This window comes from Syngnathus acus, chromosome 20, assembly GCF_901709675.1.
Source record: "Syngnathus acus chromosome 20, fSynAcu1.2, whole genome shotgun sequence".
Taxonomy (NCBI): Eukaryota; Metazoa; Chordata; class Actinopteri; order Syngnathiformes; family Syngnathidae; genus Syngnathus; species Syngnathus acus.
The window spans coordinates 3623437-3641522 of record NC_051104.1 but is presented as its reverse complement, the minus strand read 5'-3'; the positions used below and the strand labels follow the sequence as shown (position 1 = coordinate 3641522).

Sequence of the window (18086 nt, the reverse complement as noted above, 5' to 3'; positions counted from 1 at the left end):
AGCATTGCAACAGCATGCCAAAATGGCCAAGTGGCTATTAAATGGTGGGAAGGGAGGAGCCGCTATTCCCAAGCTCCAATTAAAGTGGAAGAACGCCAATTGCGTTTGTGCTCCAAGCTCCTCCTGCTTGCATCCTTGCGCCCTTCCCCGCCGTCTGTCCAACATCAGCACAGCGGCACGCGGAGGTGAGTTGCTTTCTATTTACACTCAAGACATAGTTATAATTAGCGCGGCCGCGTATTGTTATGAACGTGAACAATTATGTCATTTAGCGTCAACGAAGACGACATTTAGACGGCAATCGCTCAGCGGATAGATGATCATCGTGATGACAATCCTGTCTGTGTTGCAAACGTGAGGCTACAAGCTAGGCACTTTGCGTAATCCCGCACATCCTTGATGTTTTGCTGCTTGCAAACACAGAAGACTGCACCCATCAAGTCAGGCGTTGTGGTCCCAGTCTGAGGACCTGTGAAAACTCTTCCGTCTGATTGGCTGCCAAACATCCATTTCCTCTTAATGGACACTCAACACCCACTCCAAAATCAATACACCGGATATATCTGACTTCCTTTGAATGCTGGCGCTTCATTCCTAAACATAGAGCGAGCATACGTGCTAAACGGCCGTACGGTACTTTGAAAGCTACACTCGTGCAGAGAAGCTCCCGTTAAGTTGTCTCCCTCCAATCAGGCGGCCTACAGGATGATGTCGTCTTCATCGACCGATCAAGCAGTGAGCGCTGACCCCCAGCACATCGCCATGGAAACATACTGGCAAGAATTGGAGAGCATGGAGGAACAGGAAGAGGAGGAGGAGGAGGAAAGGAGGAGTATGGACGGTAAGGCAGAAGTGTCATGGCAGCACGGTGGTTTCCGTGTGCGCCTCACACTTCTGGTGTTTGGGTTCAAATCAAATTGCCCCACAGAGCTGGAGTTGGAGGAAGCATGGCTAAACGAGGCGGGGCTATCTTCTCTGCTGGTCGGTTCGTCGGCCGAGGAGGCTCCTCCCCCTGCCCGGGCGCCGTCCCCTGCCCGGGCGCTCCTGGCCACGCTGACGCGGCAACAAACGCTCACCGTCAAGACGCGACTACGCAACTACACACACACGCTGAAGAACTCGCACAAACAAGCTATCGTGCACGTCAAGGACATCTTTGCTGTAAGTCTCTCACACGCAAACGGCGTGCACGCACTCGAGCTCACTCCGTGGCGCCAGTGGTTGTTTTTCTTTCCTCAGCCCGACTTTGAGTCTGTCGTAAGCCCCGCCCTTCAGAGTGACACCAGCCAATCAGCGCAAAGTTGCTACGACAAAAACACCACCAAAACCATACGGAGACACACCAAGTCCGGTAGGTAGGGACCTCCGCCCTGAATGGAGGATGAGATGAGCAAGTGTATGGATGGCTCTTGTTTTTCAGCGCACCCCGACCTTTCCTCGTTCTGTTACGACGTCAGGCCTTCGTCCCCGCCCGCGACCTCAAAGCACCCGGCAGCTACTCAATCTGAGCGGGCCAGGCCAGCTGATTGGTTGGCACGCAACAGTCCGTACTCTGACGGCGTGGCGGAGCATAAACGAAGCGGGACTTGTTGGGACTGTCTGCTTGACCGCGGCAGGGACGTGCCGGTGAGCGTGACCTCTGTGTGAGGTCATCTCCAACCATGTCCCTGATGCCGGTGCACCTTGTGTTTGTGTAGTTTGTGTGTCCAAGTCAGGGCATGACCCAGGCAGACGATCTGTCGTCGGCCGATGTGAAGCGACTGCGTTTCATCTGCCACATCGAGCTCTCCACCTTCCTGCTGGCTTTGGGCGTTCAAAGCAAACGCACGCGGCCAGCGCGCACCAGGAGCGGCGGTGCGCTTGGTTGTTGAAGCCGGTGTCAAAGGTCGAATGTCTTTTAAACCAATCCTATGGTCTCTGCGTTAGCCGGCGCCGTCTTTGCTGTTCCGCTCAATGCGCTGCTGGACAACGACAGGAAGAAATGTCCCGGGCTCAAAGTTCCTCTCGTCTTTCACAAGGTCTTCTGCCATTAGGTGTTAGCATGAAGCATCCGGTTAAAGTTTAGGAGGAAATACATGCATTTTGCGTGTGTGTGTGCGTGTGTGTAGTTGTTATGTGTGTTACAGCAGACTGGCCTGCAAACTGAAGGCATTCTCAGAGTATCCGGATCAGTCGCTCGTCTCAAGGTAACACATGCACAGCATTGGATTAAATATATGGCCACATTGCCGGTCCAACCCGCCCAAAAAGTGCCCGTAGCCTGACAGTTTTCTGAAACGGAGGATTTGCGCCCCCTTGTGGATACAGGTGATTGCTACAGACACTTGGTGTTGAACAGGAGTACAACTCCTAACTAACTTACGAAAACAAACTCTGGTTTTCCGTACTCACGCACTGATAGAAAAAGGGTCGTCACGGTCCAAAGCAAAATGACCTCACATGTCAAGCACGCATGCGCGGACACACTTCTACCATGCGGGAACAACAAATTTTACAATCAACACGTAGGCCTAATTCTTAGTCCCGTTTTACAAAATGGCGCAAGGGAACTCGACGGAAATGTATCTAAACACGTTTGTCTGTGTGAGCAGTACCTGCGCAGAGAGTTAGACAGGTGTCCGGAGGGGTTCGATTGGTCAGCGGTGCGACCGGTGGACGCCGCTGGTCTCTTGAAGCTTTTCATCCGAGAGCTGCCCACTCCTCTGCTGACGCATGCGCACCTGCCCACCTTCCGCGCTGTTCTGGGTATGCGCAATTCACTCACACGCTCGCACCCATACAATACAAGTTCACGTGTGCGCGCGCGCACAGGTGTGTCAGGATCGGTGCACCAGGTTCAGGCGCTGCAGTTGTTGTCTTTCTTGCTTCCTGAGGCACACCGAGAAACTCTCAAAGTGAGTGGCAGTCGCAGGTGCTATGCTCCGCCTCTCAGGACATCCCCATGGTTACAAAGCGTCGCTCCTCTCTTCTTCCAGGCTCTGCTGGTCTTCCTTCACCAGGTAGTCTCCCATCAGGAGCAAAACCGGATGTCCCTTTGGAACGTGGCCACAGTCATGGCGCCCAACCTCTTCACCACTCATCGCCGCGGCAGCAAGGAGCGAGATGGCCTTGAGGAGGCGGTGGGTGGGACTCACTTGGTCCGGCTCATGATCATGCACCAGGAACTGCTGTGGACAGTGAGTCCTCCCGCGATCGAGCGTCTCTTCATTGTCTCACTGATAACCCCCCCCCCCCCCCCCCCCCGCAGGTCCCCAACTTCCTTTTATCTCAGCTAAGACAGATGAACCAAGCGTCCAATCATAAGCTTGGTCGTTTGCTCAGGACCAGAAATGACAAAAACAAGAAGCAGGTAAGAACTTTTACTCTCCATAATTCAAGTTGTCCCTGTACACAAGCAACCACGCTGAGGGAGCTGTCAGCCCCCAAAAGGAGCTCCTGGTGTGGCCTTCCGTTTTAAGGAGGCCTCCAACCCAAAAGTGAAGCCGTCGCATGTGTTGTCAAGGTGACCGAGCTGTGCGAAGGCATCATTAAGGTTTACGCTCCGTTCCACGCCAAAGTTTCTATGGCAATACAGCTCGACAGGCAGATGACAGCCCAAGATGTCACTGCCCACTTCAAGTGCGACAACAGCAGGTACAGAGCAGCACGCGAGCACGCACGTGAACTTTGATTTTGTCATCTGTCCGGGTTCGGCTAATGTTGAAAGAAGGCAACTGGACTGGCTGCTGCTTGGGAACTCTCACAATCGTGCGCTTTGAAGCAATCACAACAGATGGCAAACAAAAGTCATGAGAAGCACGGCAGACTTTTCCGCAAGCGTCCAATTGCCTCCGTTCAACTTTCTCGGCGCGCATCCGCCGTCAGGTCGAGCGACACCAATGGAATGGGCGTCCGGGTCATGTGATCTCTGTGCAGCGGCGCGCAGCGTCTCTTTGAAGTCGGGGGCAACATTGGCGAGCGGCGTCTCCACCCGGACTGCCTTCTGCTGGACGTGTACCGCGAAAACCCTGGCTGCGAATGGCTGGTCAAGCCCTGAACGGAGCGAGCGGGATGCCGACTGGCCGGCCGGCCGGCCACCTCGACGTTTGTGCTCATGAAACTGAACAAAGAGTTTTATTTGAATCAGCTCATGTGGTCCACGTGCGACTCCTCGGCAGCCATGGCGGCGGCCTGCAGGGCTTCCGTGTCACTCTGCAGAGGATTAGCCAACTTCCTCTCGCTGTGCATGTTGTTCTCGTGACGCTTCAGATCGGACGCCTGTCGACACACAGGAAACACCGGCGTGCGGTCAGTCGCGTCGCAAAGGCCTACGCCGGCGAGCATTTCCGGCAAACAAACGCAAAGTGCGGGCGAGATTCAACACTTCACGATACAAAGAATAAAAGATGGCAGCGTCAAGGTGTTGTCATGTGATCTTTTTTTTTTTGGGGGGGGGCGCTGTCTATTACAATCTTATGGCCCCCCAATTATTTTGGGTCGCTAACTGGCGGCGGCAAGATTGAAGCACCTTGGCGAAGGCCTTCGTGCATGACGCGCACACAAATGGCTTTTCTCCTCGGTGCCGCCGTTCATGATCTTTCAGGTGGGACTTGTGCTTGAAGGCCTGCGGACGGACAAAAAGGTTGAGGGGGTGGCGGTGTGTGTGTGGGGAGGGGGCCTTCCTTCCCCACGCACCTTGTCACACATCTGGCAGGCAAATGGCCGCTCGTTGCTGTGGACTCGTTCGTGTTTTTTTAGGTCAGGAGCCCGAATGAAGGATTTCCCGCAGGCTTCGCATCTATACGGCTTGAAGCCCGTGTGGATCTTCAGGTGCTCTGGAACAGACGGGCAGTGGTGTTCGAAGGGACCAGCCGGTGCCGGCGCCGGTTGTCTTACCTTTGAGGTGAGCGTGGGTGGTGAAGGCTTTGGCGCAGATCTCGCACGCGAACGGTCGCTCGGCCGAATGGAGCTTCTCGTGTTTCCTAAACACAAGCGCGGTCACACACACGGCAAGCGTGGAGGTCGGTCGTCATGTCCGCTAGCTACCTGAGTCTGGATTCGTCCAAGAAGGTCTTGGCGCAGACGTGACACGCCAGCTGTTCTCGATGTCCATAGAGCAGATATTCAAACTTCATGTCGGCGGCCGCTGCCCAAGCGGGCGGCTGCTCGTCTTTCACCTCGCCCATGCTGTCGGCAAAGGCTAGCGTCTGCGTGGCGTGGTGCTCCGCACCCAGTTCCTTTGGCTCCGCCTCCATGTCCGCCACCACGTCTTGGTCGTAGCAGGCCACCTGAAAACAAACATCCGACTGTGACGTCTCGCGGGCGGCACCGCTCTGCATTTTCCAGTCTCGAGTCGAGTCCGCCTATTCACGGCGTCGTCTACGAGAACAAAAGGGCAGCGCTCGCAATTTTTTGGAACAAAGCCATTTTTGTACTTGGCTCTTTTTCACTTGGTAGTATTCGGCCGGCCGCCGACCCCAACAAAGCTGCTCCACACAAGAGACGAAAGGGTGACGCGTCAATCGGGACGGCGGCGTTCCCGCTTTTGTCTTGAAACAATTGGACCAAATCGACATGAATCGATTCTGCTGACTCGTCTGGGGTCAAGTCAGGTTCTTTTGGTTTCGGTCAGGGCATCCAGGACCCAGCCGTACGCCAATACCTTGTGTACGTGCTCGTTGGCCAGTTCCTTCAGAATGGCTTCCTGCACACGCAGCGCCGCCGCGTTGGGAGATTTGTCCAGCTCCTGATTGGCCGAGACCAGGTCTTCTGCGCTGGGCGTGTCCTCATGCTCCCCGAGAACCTGTACCGCCGCGCACAAACACGTATCAGGAGGGGGAAAAAAAAAAGACTAGCTCAGCGAACGTTCCCCGACGCCTGGAGCAGGAGACCGTTGACAAATGACAGAATCGAGCGCTGACCTCGGCCTCGGCGACCAGCTGAGCCTCGGGAGGCAGAGCCATCTTGACAATGTCGTAAGGAAACTTGTCCTTCTCCTCGGACGGTGCGTCTTCTCGTTTCTGCGGGAAGACAAAAATGACAAGCTCAATTCCGACCATCGGGAGTCACGGCGATTCCTGTGCAGGAAGCCCCGCCCACTTCTCCGCTCTCACCATGCATTCTTCGTACCTGAGAGCAGAGTTTGTCGAGGAAGCGGATGCCTAGGATTTGTCCCGATGACATCATCAGGTTGATGTCCCTCTTCTTGACGGAGATTTTGGCTGTGTACATGTAGTTCAACACCTCTTCAAAGATGTCCGAGCGGATGAAGTCAATCTCGATCACCGACGAGTTGTCCACCTGCACGCGCAGGCACAAGCTCTGAGTCGTGTGGTGTGTGCCGCGCGGCCACTGAGAGGCTACCTCGTGTTTTTTGAAGAGTTTTTTGAAGTAGTTGGAGCAGGCCGCCAACACGCAGCGGTGAGCGCGGAACTTGACGTCTTCCACCACCACGGCGATGTCGCAGTGCTCGCCCTCCAGACGCTGCTCGTTCAGCAACTTGAGGAAGACGTTCTTGTGCTCCTCGTCCACGTACTTCACCGTCTCGGCCATCTGCGCGTGCCCATCACATGCATCCTTTGCTGGATGAAGCTCGTAGGCCCGGTGACGCGCGTTTGGAATGATTTGACAAAGCGTAATTAAATGGTTTTGATTGAGGTGGCACCGATTTGATTGGATCACACCGACCATCGCGTTGCTTCCATTCTCTTGCGCTACTGATAATCAAGTGGAGTATTGTCCTGCATGGCACATTGGCCTCACGGTTCTGAGCTTGCTGTTTTGTACCCAGGCTTCGGTCGGCTTTTTTGAGAGAACTTTGCTGATATGACGAGTGTGTGGGATTAGATCATAACACAGATTTATTGTTTTTTGAAAGCTCAACGTTGTCCAAGGGTGTGAATTCTTTTTTTTTGACTGAGACATGACATTTGCCCAGATGTCCGCCAGTCTAGGCTGTACCTGCAACTTGCCCAAAGTCTGCTGGCATGTTGACAACGGAAGGAAACATGAAAGCACACGTTTGAAAGGTGACAAATACAAACTATGGTGAAAAGCGTGGAAGGTAGATGGCGCTAAAAGTTTTCATAATGACGTGGTACAATGTTTTGGACGGCGGGCACGCGCTTCAGAGTGCCTGAATGTTGTCGTGACGTCACGAGCAGGCGTTTTTCAAAGCGCTAACAATTAGCATGAAGCCGCTAACAGTCAAAGCAGGTCACGAATCCCAAGTTCAAACCCAATATTGGACGCCAAGTGGTTGAGTGGAAGCTGGGGCGGTTGGCCGAAACGGCATGACGCATAAATGCAAACATTTTCCTGTTCGAGGGGAAAGCAGCTGCTTGGCGTTCGTCTCGTCAAAGAGCGACGCGGAGCGGCCATTAGGCTCAATAAACTAACGACCGGAACACAATTGTTGCCTGGCCGTCGGACGGCCGCGTGCTCGGACTTATAAGAGGGACGACGGCTCGTATGTTTGTCCCATTCAATGGCGGACGCGCGGCCTGCTGGCTGCCGTTAGCACAAGATGGCGATTTCCGCCAAGCCGAGCTCTCGGTTCACTTTGCGTGTTGGTTGTGGTCGGTCGGGGCGTTTAGTGGCGACGGACGGCTGCGCGCGACCGTTCGCGTTCGCGGCTCTACCCGGGAGCGAGACGCAGGCACGCGGCCATCACGAGCGAGCAGGCGGCCATGAGCGGATCGCGAACGCGCAGCCATCCCCGCGAGCAGGGCGCGGGCGCGGCGGGCTCTTACCTCAGTTTCGGCAGCGATCAGGATGTTTGGCTGCGTCCGATGGCCGGAGGCCCAGCCACCAGCAACCTTGGACTGCTCGCCCGCCGGTCGGTCTTGGAGTTGCTGTTATTCTTGTTGATGTTTTGCTGTTGATGTCCTAGTCGTCGAGGCCGCGCTTTGCGCCTGCACGCGAAGATCCTAGACGGAGCGCCTGTCGGCTCATCGCGCATGCGCGGTGCCTCCGCGCTTGGCAGCTTGCGGAGACATCGGTCCACATGTTAACGTGGTGCGGTACCTGAAACGGTTCATCATTTTGGAGTTTCTTGCCAGTACCGCGACGTCACCGTATCTGTTGCACGGCACGGTGGGTGTGAAGAGACGAACACCGAAGCCCAAAAACTTACTCACATCCCAATCGTGCAAAAGTGCAAGGCCTAAAAAGAAAACAGCACCGTCAACTGTCAGTCATCAGACACCAAGTCCTTCCATGACTTATAAAAAATGAAGGGTACATGATGCTCATTCATTCACGTTTGAATCTACACCCCCCCCCCCCCCCCCACTAACGTTCACAATTTACATAATTTACAAATAATAAAAAAAAATCAGGACGTTTGCCACCCATCCTATACTGTCTGTACTCCTCACAGAAAATATTCAAAAGCAACTTACTGATGACAAACCAAGATTCAATATATTTATCTGCCACATGTGCCATTTTTGACTCATTACGGTCCACTTGACACCAAGAATGTAAATGAATTATAAACAAGTGCAATAAAAGAAAGAGGCTATGTACAGTACGTAAGAGTTGTTTCTTTGCTGTTTCTTTTTAGGAGTTCTCAAGCTAGCAATGCAGACTTCCCGAATTGAATAGATCAGTGCAACGTCTCCGCTCGTTCACTAGAGGGAGCCAAATCTCGGTCGGCTTTCCTGAAATAAAAGCCGACCTAGAAATAAAATAGTAGCAAATAAATTCTTAAATAAATTTGTGCCATCAGTTGCAGTTTGTAAAATTGTGATCCTTCTGAAAGGCTCTTTGCTGCTCTAATTGGACAAACCATATTCGAGCTAATTAAATCGAGTCTGATGCGCTCACTCAATATTTCTTTGTTTCAATTCACCTCAAACCTTTGTCTACATTGAACTGTGAATTTTTCTTTTCTTTTTTTAAGATAAAAATGAAGAAAAAACGTGTCAGGCCAGATCTCAAAAATCACATCCACTCCCATCTGTGGTCTCTTCTCAAGGTTTCTCATTTTCCCCAGTAGTTTTTTTTTTTTTTAGTTTTCCTTGCCCTCCTGGAAGTTTAAGATCAGTGAATGTTGAGAATAATTGTCAATTTTTGTACATGTGAAGCCCTATGAGACTCGTCTGTGATTTAGGGCTATATAAATAAACTTGACTTGACTTAAAAGGACTTCGATCAAGTTGCCTTGTAATGTCAAATTGATATCGATCGAGAAGCTCTCTGTGCTGCTTATTCCCAGTGGGAGTTGATCAGACTTGACTTAAGTCTAAATTAAATTAAAGTAACTAAATTAGGACATATATATGTGACTCTCCGCCCCCAAAAAATTAAGTGAGACACGTGAAAAAAATGTGAATCTTTTCATTTCATTAGGACCAAAGACTGCAAACTGAGCCACCCCCGCCCGTCCTGTACTACACTGCGTCAGAGAAATGACGCTGTGGGTGGGGCGGGGGGGAGAGAGTGAGAGGGGTGGGGGGACTCACCCGTCACCACGACTAAAAGGGCGAGCGCGCCGGACCCCGGCAAGTAAGGTAAGAACCGCATCATCTTCTAATTGATGGGCGATGTTGCATGATGAAGCAATAGCTAACTGCGAGATGTTTGCTCGTTGCCTCTGGAGCGAATGAAGACAGCGTCCCGTACCAAGCCCAGCCCAGCCCAGCCCACACTAACCCCACATCCAGTCCACTCCACTTGCTTTATCATGCTGCAGCTGTGCGCCTGCGTTGCAGTGCTGTACTTTGCAGTGCTGTACTTTGCTGTGCTGGGGTGTTTTCTGCTGCAGGATGAAAGCATCGTGCAATTATTTGCATTCCAAGCCGGTTGGACAAATAAAAACTCGTGCATACAAAATAGTGATAATAATCTGTCGTGATTTCGCGGCGATTATCATCATTCGGTTGAATCAGCGTTGTCCTGATTGGTCATTTGTACGACTGTTACGTCTCTTTACTGTGACTTTATGTCTGTGAAAAGCGCGACACGAATTGTCCCGTCCACTTTAGGTGCCTTCTTTTTTGTTTTTATTCTAGGCCTGGTTTGGTTTAACACGTTCTGTCGTCGCAAAGTGTTTGAGCCGAAGACCAACAGTCACCAAAATTCATACGCACGTTCCCACTCTGGTCCACTTGGACTTGTGAAAATATATAAACTATTAAGCGTTCTGCACAAAAATGTGTGTATAATAATAATAATAATAATAATAATAATAAAATATATATATATGTAGATATATATCTATCAGCTTTCAGTTTTCCCACTTCAGCAGTGTAAGCGCACCCCCTCGAACCCGCCCCTCGAGCCTACGTACACACTGACCCACATCGTCTGACTGAAAACAGAGCACATTCTCTTAATCTCTTTTTCTCAATCCCTGGCTGAAGCGTTGCCATGGCCACCCTCACTTAACAGATGGTGGGTCAAAAGAATGGCATCCACAATTTTTTTTTTTTTTTTTTAATATCAGATTGTGTGACTTTGGAGATGATCTGAGGTCATTTATGTTGCTGATCAATAAGACATGCTCACGGGCATAACAAAAGCGTTACACGTGTCATCACAGATTCGTTGACATGACAAGCATGCAGCAGGAGGGGCTGGAGGCGGAGTCTGTCCCAGAACTGGCCACACAGGTAAATAGAGATGGTGCCTTGTCGTGGGCGCAGCAGAAAGGTGACGTCACTTTTCACCCACTCAGTTCGGGAAGGGCGAGCTGTCCTACGACCGAGGCCTCTCCCTGGCAACTGATCAGAGCGCCGCCTCCACCCCAGTCAGAAGGTCTCTGAGCTTCCGGACCATGCAGACCAAAGTCACCCTGCTGGATGGCTCCGTCTTCAGCTGCACGTTGGAGGTGAGAGCACACATCCATCGCGTGACCTCGTAGTTTGGCCGCGAGCCCCGTCTTCGGTCCTCCTCACAAACACCGGCGCACTGGTCTGTCTTTGTGTCGGGCGTCTGCTGGTTGACGACCTTTGCCATTTGCCGCGTGTACAGAAACGTGCTCGTGGTCTTCAGCTGTTGGACAAGGTCTGCGAGCATGTCAACCTGCTGGAGCGAGACTACTTTGCCTTGTCGTTCAAAGACGCCGACAACAACAAGGTACGGCCGCCCCGCCCCACCTTGCCCCATCTTGCCCCTGTGACCTCTAAACCCTTGTCTCCTAGAACTGGTTGGATCCCGGGAAGGAGATGAAGAAACAGCTCCGAGGTGAGCGAGTCTCTGGTGGGCGGAGCATAAGACTTCGTAGGACTTGGTGGAGTCAACTGCGCGTGTGTGTGTATATGTGTTGGCAGGCGTCCCCTGGAATTTCTCCTTCAATGTCAAGTTTTACCCCCCTGACCCTGCCCAGCTCTCTGAGGACATCACCAGGTAGGTTGATTGGTCTGTCCAAAAGTGAGTATAAAGAAACAAGTGTGTTTCCAGAGTCTCCATCCCTTGGAGTTGAAGAGGCGTGCCGCCGTGCCCGCTCGCTTGGCTAGCAAGAGCGAGCCAAAAACGCAACGGGGGGTGCTGAGAGATGAGGTGACTGTGTGGACTTTGCGGGCAGGTACTTCCTGTGCCTGCAGCTCAGGCAGGACGTGGCCTCGGGCCGACTCCCGTGTTCCTTGGCCACTCACGCCGTCCTGGGCTCCTACACCGTCCAGTCGGAGCTGGGGGACTACGACGCGGGTGAGACGCGCCCACTCAACCTGGTTGTGCCCCGCCCGTCCTTCATCTTGTTTTTCTCTTCAGATGAATGTGGCTCCGACTACGTGAGCGAGCTTTGCTTGGCTCCCAACCAAAGCAAGCAATTGGAGGAGAAGATCATGGAGCTCCACAAGAGTTACAGGTTGAAATGCAAATCGCACGACGCGACGTCACAGTAGCGTCAACGTGCGCTTGTCGTCTTTAGAGGAATGACACCGGCTGAAGCCGAGATGCTTTTCCTGGAAACCGTCAAGAAACTTTCCATGTATGGAGTTGACCTTCATCACGCCAGGGTAAACACAAGCTGATTCAATGTTTTCTGCCTCCTCATTTTGCACACACTTGATGACACGTAGGCGTTCCCAGTCAAACGTCCCAGAGACGTAACCAAATGCCGCTCTCAAACCAGTCACCCATACATGATCCGCTTCCCGCCCAGAGTCGATGATGTCCACTGGTTTTTCCATCGTGTCAATGTAGCGACGCCCCTGAGCGTTTGCTTTTGTGCCTTGCTCCCGAGCCTCCTGTTCCTCTTTGCCGAAAGTTTGCCTAAAGTGTGCGTGGCGGCTTGAGCGCAGGCGATCCCCCAAAACCTTTCCCACCCGAAGACGTTTTCCCCGCGCTCACACAGAGAGAGAGACTGTTTCCCCATTTCTGATGTGGTGAACGGGCTTTTTCTTTGTCTTGTCTTTGAACGGACTAGATGGTAGGAAGCCGCTTTGCTTGCTTGTCTTCAGGTCTTTCCGAGGTAAGCCGGCGTGCTATTTGTCCACCGCTTTGACTCGTTGCTTCTTTTCACGTGGGGAAGCCGGCGCCCACCCGGCCGGCTGGCCAAAAGCCCCGCTTGACCGCCATGTGCATGTGCCGGCAGGACTCTGAAGACGTTGCCATCATGCTGGGCGTGTGCGCTGGCGGCCTGCTGGTCTACAGGGACCGGCTGAGGATCAACAGGTTTTCATGGCCAAAGATCCTCAAGATCTCCTACAAAAGAAACAATTTCTACATCAAGATCCGCCCCGAAGAGGTAACCTGGACCGCTCATCCACTGCACAATGGAGAACGATAACTCCTTTCCATGTGTGCAGTTTGAACAGTTTGAATCGACCATCGCCTTCAAGTTGCTCAACCACAGGGCGGCCAAAAGATTGTGGAAAGTTTGTGTGGAGCATCACTCCTTCTTCAGGTAAGCAGAGCGGGGGCGTTTGCCTCCAAGACGACGAGCAACGTCCAATGTATCTCCTCACACCACCCACCTTCTCTGCCTCTCAGACTCCTCTCTCCAGAAGAACCTCCCAAACGTTTTCTCTCTCTCGGTTCCAAGTTCCACTACAGCGGTCGCACTCAAATCCAGAGCCGCAGGGCCAGTTCTCAAATTTGCAGACCCGCGCCCCATTTCCCACGATGCGTCAGCAAGAGGAACTTGCTGAGTCGCAGCCTGGATGGAGGTATGGCGGCGAGCGACACTGTGGTCCACACTTCTCTTACCAATGTGTCAGTCGACAGAAAAATCCATCACATCCTGTTACGGATCATTAGGAGATCTCGTTAGCGCTGGTTCGCCGCTCAGGTTTTTGGAATCCACTTTTTTGAATCCGTGTCAGTGACCAGAGTTTTGATTGATCCTCAGCGCCAAGTGACACGGCCACATCCTCTCTCAATGGCTCTCCAGCCATCACTGGAAGCGCATATGCAGGTAGAGCAGATGCTGTCAATCAAGCACCAGAACTGGGCTATGATTGGCCAGTGGCGTGTTTCCTTATTAAGCTTCTGATTGGCTGCAGGAAACCAGCTGTGTCAGCACATGGGGCCACGCCTTTTTTTTTTCCTTCACCCGCTCAAGACCTTCTTTTTTGTCTTTTCTGTGTGGCTGTTGGATGTTCTATTTGCTGTATGGCACAAAGTGCGGCCCAAGTATTATATTGCGGGGATTCCTAACTGTGAAGGAAGACCCGCTGATGTCATCTAACGATCTGATTGGAGGATGCCGCACGACACATTGCCACGACGAGATCTCGTCTCCTCTGGCATGTGTTTGCGGGGTCTCTGCGTGAAAGCCGGTGCCTAAATTGCGGCAAAGCGGAGGCAGAGTTCGAGGAAATGCTCAAGCGCATCCTGCACGGCCGGATGGGACTGAAGCAGATTGGCTGCCGCCTTGGCTGCCGCCCTGGCTGCCGCTTTGCATGTGTCCTGAAAGACAGATGGCTTGATGTTGCTATGGATACAGCTGGGACAGCTCACCATGTCTGTGTGTGTGTAGACATGGGAACAGGCCTGTATATGGTGTCCAAAGCTGTCACTGTCAGTGACCTCATCACCACGGTGACGCCTGAGAAGAGGAGGGAGGAGCATTTTGACGAAGCAACCAATCAGGAGGGAGCGTTTCGATCAAGTGAGTGAAAATGAGTGAAACAAAGCGACATGTTTCTCATCTCATTTTTTTCTTCTATGCTAGTTGAGGAGGTGCAGGTGAAGGTTGAGCACAAGGTAGAGCAGCAAGAAGCTGAGCAAGAAGCTGAGCTAGAAGTTGCGCAAGAAGCTGAGCAAGAAGCTGCGCAAGAAGCTGAGCAAGAACCTGAGCAAGAAGCTGAGCAAGAACCTGAGCAAGAAGCTGAGCAAGAGACGGAGGAGAGCAAAGTAACGGAGGCGTCGGAAAGTCCACTGACTCCCGAGCAAGTCGAAGACAAACTTGAAAATGTTCGTATCCCCACTTGGAGTGTATCGTATCGCGCAAGAGTCTGAGCCACGCACGAGGAGCCGCCGCCGTGGCAAATACTCACCTTCATTCATGTGTGTCTTCAGACAGAGCTGACAGAGACGGTGGATGGAGACCTGACAGGAACTGAGGTGAGATGATGATAACGAGGAGCTGGAGCTGACTCGTGTGTAAGAAACCCTAACCTCTCTTTCTGTGTGCCAGTCCGAGCAAGAAGATTTGTTTAAAAGCAGTCAGGTAAAATGGTGGCTGACTAGCTCTCGAAGTTTCTTGAGCTTTGTGTTGAGCGGTATTCTGCCGGCAGGAAATCATCTCAAGCCCGGTGAAGGCTGAGAAGAAGGTGAGCGCCATCAGTGACCTGCGGCGCTCTTTCTTAGAGGGAGGGGCGCCAAAGGTGGGGCTGAGCGAGTGGGAAAAGCGCTTGGCGGGGTCGCCCGTTCGACGACTTGATGACTCGCCGATGATTGAACCTTTGGATGCGGACGAGGTGAGGCTCATTGTCAGGGGCGCGAAGCTCTGAGCGGATACCAAATCCATTTACTTGTGTGTGTGTGTGTATATGTGTGTGAGCAGCCGCCTCCGTTGGACGAAATGTCTCCTGAGCTGAACGCTTTGCTCAAGTCGGCCCAAAAGGCAAAAACCTTCAGAGAGGAAAATCTCCTGCAGGTGTTTGTGAGCACTTAACTCGTCGTCCATTCCTTTTCGAACACCAACTGTCTCCTTGCTTCTTTCAGACTTCAGAGCGGGTCCATACCATCATGGTGGTGTCGGGGGAGGAGGAGAAGGAGTCATTGTGGCAGGTAGCACCACAAGGTTTTCTGGGCGCGCCTCCGTGCGATCCCCCACCGCCCCCGCCGGGGGCTTCCATCATTCATCCCGATGACGCCGCCGCCAAGGCCATCGTCAGCGATGCAATCAGAGATGCTCTGTGGCTGGAGCGGCGGAATAAGTTTGGTGACGACGATGACGAGTCGAGTAGCCAGGAAAGTGACGATGATGTTAGTCAGACTAGCCAAGATGCTATCAGTGTGTTAGCGCAGGAAGTTGTGGATGAGGTCATGGCGACTGGAGTCAGACAGGCTCAAAGTCTACAAGCTGTCGTTGCGACCTCAGATAGCAAGGCTAACATCAGGCCCAGTTCTGTTCCCGCAATGAGTTCATCCGAGGAGGAAGAGGAAGAAAGTGGCCGGGGGACTCGTTTGCCTTCCCCAGGTCTACCGCTGCACAACTGCCAAGACTCAACCGACGAGGGGCCGCCTTGCATCCTCGACAACCAGGACAAGGCTGGGGAAACTCTGCAAGAGGTAACGTCAATGTGCATCGACTGGTCCCACAAACCTGTCCCACCCACATCAAGAAATTCCCGGAGAAACCATTCCCACTGAAGACTGATCCGGTCCCTGTGTAAACAGTCCTTTCCGAAACACTTGAAAGCCGTTCCTCTGAACCCTTCTCCCTGTAAACCATTTCCACTGAAACCCGACCACGTCAAAGTCCAATCGGTGAACGACTTCCATCTGAACCGTCCCTGCACGTCTCCTTCGATGTCTTGACCCTAACTCCCCCAAATAGGGATGGAAAGGCCGACTGGTTGGAAGGGTCAAAGTTTGCTTGAAAGTTTTTCGTGGTTGATGTGTCTTTGTCAGGTGGATCCCATGGTGACGAAGGCTTGTGTGTTTGAAGCTCCAGGGGTGAGGACACTTTCCATGACATTCCTACTTTTGGGAAAACTATTGTAGGTAATGGTTAGCTGTGGCAGGAAAGGAATATTCTTAATCCCCCAAAGCGGACAGTCTCATTGGAATGGAAGGTGACGACGCTATTGGTGAAGGCCGGAAAGTAGTTGGTAGACAAACCGACGGTCGGAGAGCTACAAGCTTGACCTGGGATCGTTTGCTCGTATTTCAGAGGCGAGCGGACGCAGACGGCGATCTCCGACTGGCACTGCCGCTGACTTCGCAGAGCTTCACCGTCGAGTCGTCCAGTACCACCCACGTTACCAAGGTTAAGAAGAAACTTGACAGTCCAGGAGCCCAACGTCACCTCACTTCATGTGCTCTCTGTTTTCAGATGATAAATCGAGGGATTTCGGAAAGCAGGATTGAGAAGAGAATCGTGATTTCCGGAGACACGGGGTTGGACCGCGATCAGGTAAAAACGTCGGGAGCGTCTTGAGGAGCACACGCTAATTAGCATGAGCAGCCACTCATGTCACGGCCCTTTGTGTCTTTCAGGAAGCTTAAAGACCTGAACGACACCATGAAACCAAATCCAACATTGACTCCGCACCGCAGCTTGACCTCATGCCCTCGTAGCTAGCAGACAAGTCGACTGAAGTATTTGAGCAACTTTTACTCTGCCATGTTGATTACTCGCGCCCAAATCTGTCACCATTTTAGGTTCACCGCATGAATTCAAATGGTTCACTCATTCAGTCCTCGCCGTCTGAATTGAACTTTAAATTAAAAAAAAAAGGAGGGTTGCTATACAAACTATCTAATATGGCAGTTTGGCGAGCTAGTGTTGACAACGCACCAGCCCATCCATCCCATTTACTTTCAGCAAGTCCTTCAGTCTGCAGTAGTGATGCCAGCATGCTAAACATGCTGTTTATTTGCTTACATGCTTAATATTTGTTGACTTTACGACACTTTTACTCCTTAAGCACGTCAATACTTGTGAAGACATCGTTTGGTTGTATTCTGCCTCATTATTTTGACACTTTCCCACATATGTTGTTCTCGTTTCTATTATTTATTATCCCTAAAAGCACCTGCTCTGTAAAATGACATCACGACCAAGACTTGACTGGCATAAATAAATAACGATGGCATCATTGCGTGTCGTTTTTTTTATTTTAAATAATTTCTGTGAGAGCAATACCATTTTAAAAAAAAAAACGATAGGCTAAATACAATTAAATGCATGTATTTTAATTAAGACCAACGAGTTTTTGAGTGTACTGATGTACTCTTTTTAAGAACGTTTTTATATTGAAGCCTGGGGAAAAAACTCACCATTAATGAGACTTCTGGGGCTGCATCGTTTTGCTAATGGCCCGATCGTGAACGATTCTTGCTGACAGAGGCATGTAAGTATCTAAGAAGTTCAAAAAGTTCATTGCCACATCAAGCATAAATGTTTTGAAATACTCGCCATCCGTGAATAGCTTTCCGTTCCTCACAATTGCTAATACGCCAGCAAAACTAGCTGAATTAAAGTCACCTTGTCTGGTCATACACGGAATTGCTGTTGACTAACTTGAAATGCGAATTCTTCAGTCCACTCACTCTGAAATGTTCGGTAATCGTCATTTTTATTTCACTTCGCCATATTTCTTGCTTGCCTGGCACACACCAGCTAGCTAGCTGAAATTTTAAATAAAGCGGGTGGAATTTTACCTCTAACGACCCCATAGGCACCGTATTGTCCAATAAAAATCGCGCTTTTTTTTTGTCCGACCTGGCGTCACCCTTCTGTACACCTAAGGGCAGCTGGGATTGGCTGATATGACGCAACCATGGATTTCAGCGGTAGAAAACAGATGGGATGGATTGCAAACGTGATATTTTATATTTTGAAAGCTAATTTAACATTTTGATTTCAGTAGGTCTATTTTTTTACTTTGATAATATAACAAAATTATTTATGACTTCAATTGTGTAAACAAATGTCAGATTTGTCGGCGACGCACTCACCAAAAGAGCCAGATCTGGCTCGCGAG

General features: G+C 51.5%; 3 protein-coding genes and 2 long non-coding RNA genes across 14 annotated transcripts in view; 3 read left to right on the top strand and 2 right to left on the bottom strand.

Moving 5' to 3' along the window:
- Positions 1-2703, bottom strand: part of LOC119139642 — a 33149-nt gene extending 30446 nt beyond the window's left edge. For all 4 annotated transcript variants that reach the window (XR_005101390.1, XR_005101389.1, XR_005101391.1 and 1 more), the window contains exon 1: positions 2595-2703. This is a non-coding gene — a long non-coding RNA (uncharacterized LOC119139642). The remainder of the gene's footprint in view (positions 1-2594) is intronic.
- LOC119139621 (rho GTPase-activating protein 18-like) lies at positions 63-4398 on the top strand. Of its 2 annotated transcripts, XM_037280456.1 has the most exons (12): positions 63-185; positions 705-841; positions 929-1161; positions 1240-1351; positions 1421-1626; positions 1698-1863; positions 1927-2018; positions 2109-2186; positions 2592-2745; positions 2812-2894; positions 2976-3176; positions 3248-4398. In XM_037280456.1, the coding sequence occupies exons 2-12, from the start codon at positions 706-708 to the stop codon at positions 3455-3457; spliced, it is 1671 nt and encodes a 556-aa protein (XP_037136351.1). In that variant the 5' UTR covers positions 63-185; position 705; the 3' UTR covers positions 3458-4398. The 2 variants fall into 2 exon arrangements, with proteins under 2 accessions (XP_037136351.1, XP_037136350.1); XM_037280455.1 differs by having other exon boundaries at positions 2592-2894.
- On the bottom strand, positions 3346-7922 carry zbtb14 (zinc finger and BTB domain containing 14). 2 transcript variants are annotated; one of them, XM_037280465.1, is made up of 10 exons: positions 7731-7922; positions 6343-6531; positions 6109-6279; positions 5901-5999; positions 5642-5782; positions 5026-5267; positions 4876-4961; positions 4675-4814; positions 4508-4603; positions 3346-4257 (listed from the first exon to the last, which is right to left on the bottom strand). In XM_037280465.1, exons 2-10 carry the CDS (start codon positions 6529-6531, stop codon positions 4123-4125), a joined length of 1299 nt encoding a protein of 432 aa, XP_037136360.1. In that variant the 5' UTR covers positions 7731-7922; the 3' UTR covers positions 3346-4122. The 2 variants fall into 2 exon arrangements, with proteins under 2 accessions (XP_037136360.1, XP_037136359.1); XM_037280464.1 differs by lacking the exon at positions 7731-7922 and adding an exon at positions 6962-7588 and having other exon boundaries at positions 6343-6718.
- LOC119139643 lies at positions 7676-8514 on the top strand. The gene is made up of 2 exons (XR_005101393.1): positions 7676-7816; positions 7871-8514. It is a non-coding gene; the product is annotated as an uncharacterized LOC119139643 (long non-coding RNA).
- An 897-nt stretch (positions 8515-9411) lies between these two features.
- LOC119139619 (protein 4.1-like) lies at positions 9412-17200 on the top strand. 5 transcript variants are annotated; one of them, XM_037280450.1, is made up of 24 exons: positions 9412-9494; positions 10526-10595; positions 10661-10813; positions 10957-11061; positions 11127-11169; positions 11256-11331; positions 11510-11631; positions 11695-11791; positions 11855-11942; positions 12353-12397; positions 12521-12673; positions 12735-12832; positions 12919-13094; positions 13277-13342; positions 13907-14038; positions 14102-14343; positions 14449-14493; positions 14567-14599; positions 14667-14849; positions 14936-15028; positions 15097-15162; positions 16271-16366; positions 16433-16513; positions 16597-17200. In XM_037280450.1, the coding sequence occupies exons 2-24, from the start codon at positions 10536-10538 to the stop codon at positions 16603-16605; spliced, it is 2262 nt and encodes a 753-aa protein (XP_037136345.1). In that variant the 5' UTR covers positions 9412-9494; positions 10526-10535; the 3' UTR covers positions 16606-17200. The 5 variants fall into 5 exon arrangements, with proteins under 5 accessions (XP_037136345.1, XP_037136346.1, XP_037136348.1 ...); XM_037280451.1 differs by lacking the exon at positions 12353-12397; XM_037280453.1 differs by lacking the exons at positions 12353-12397; positions 13277-13342.
- Positions 17201-18086: the final 886 nt, after the last annotated feature.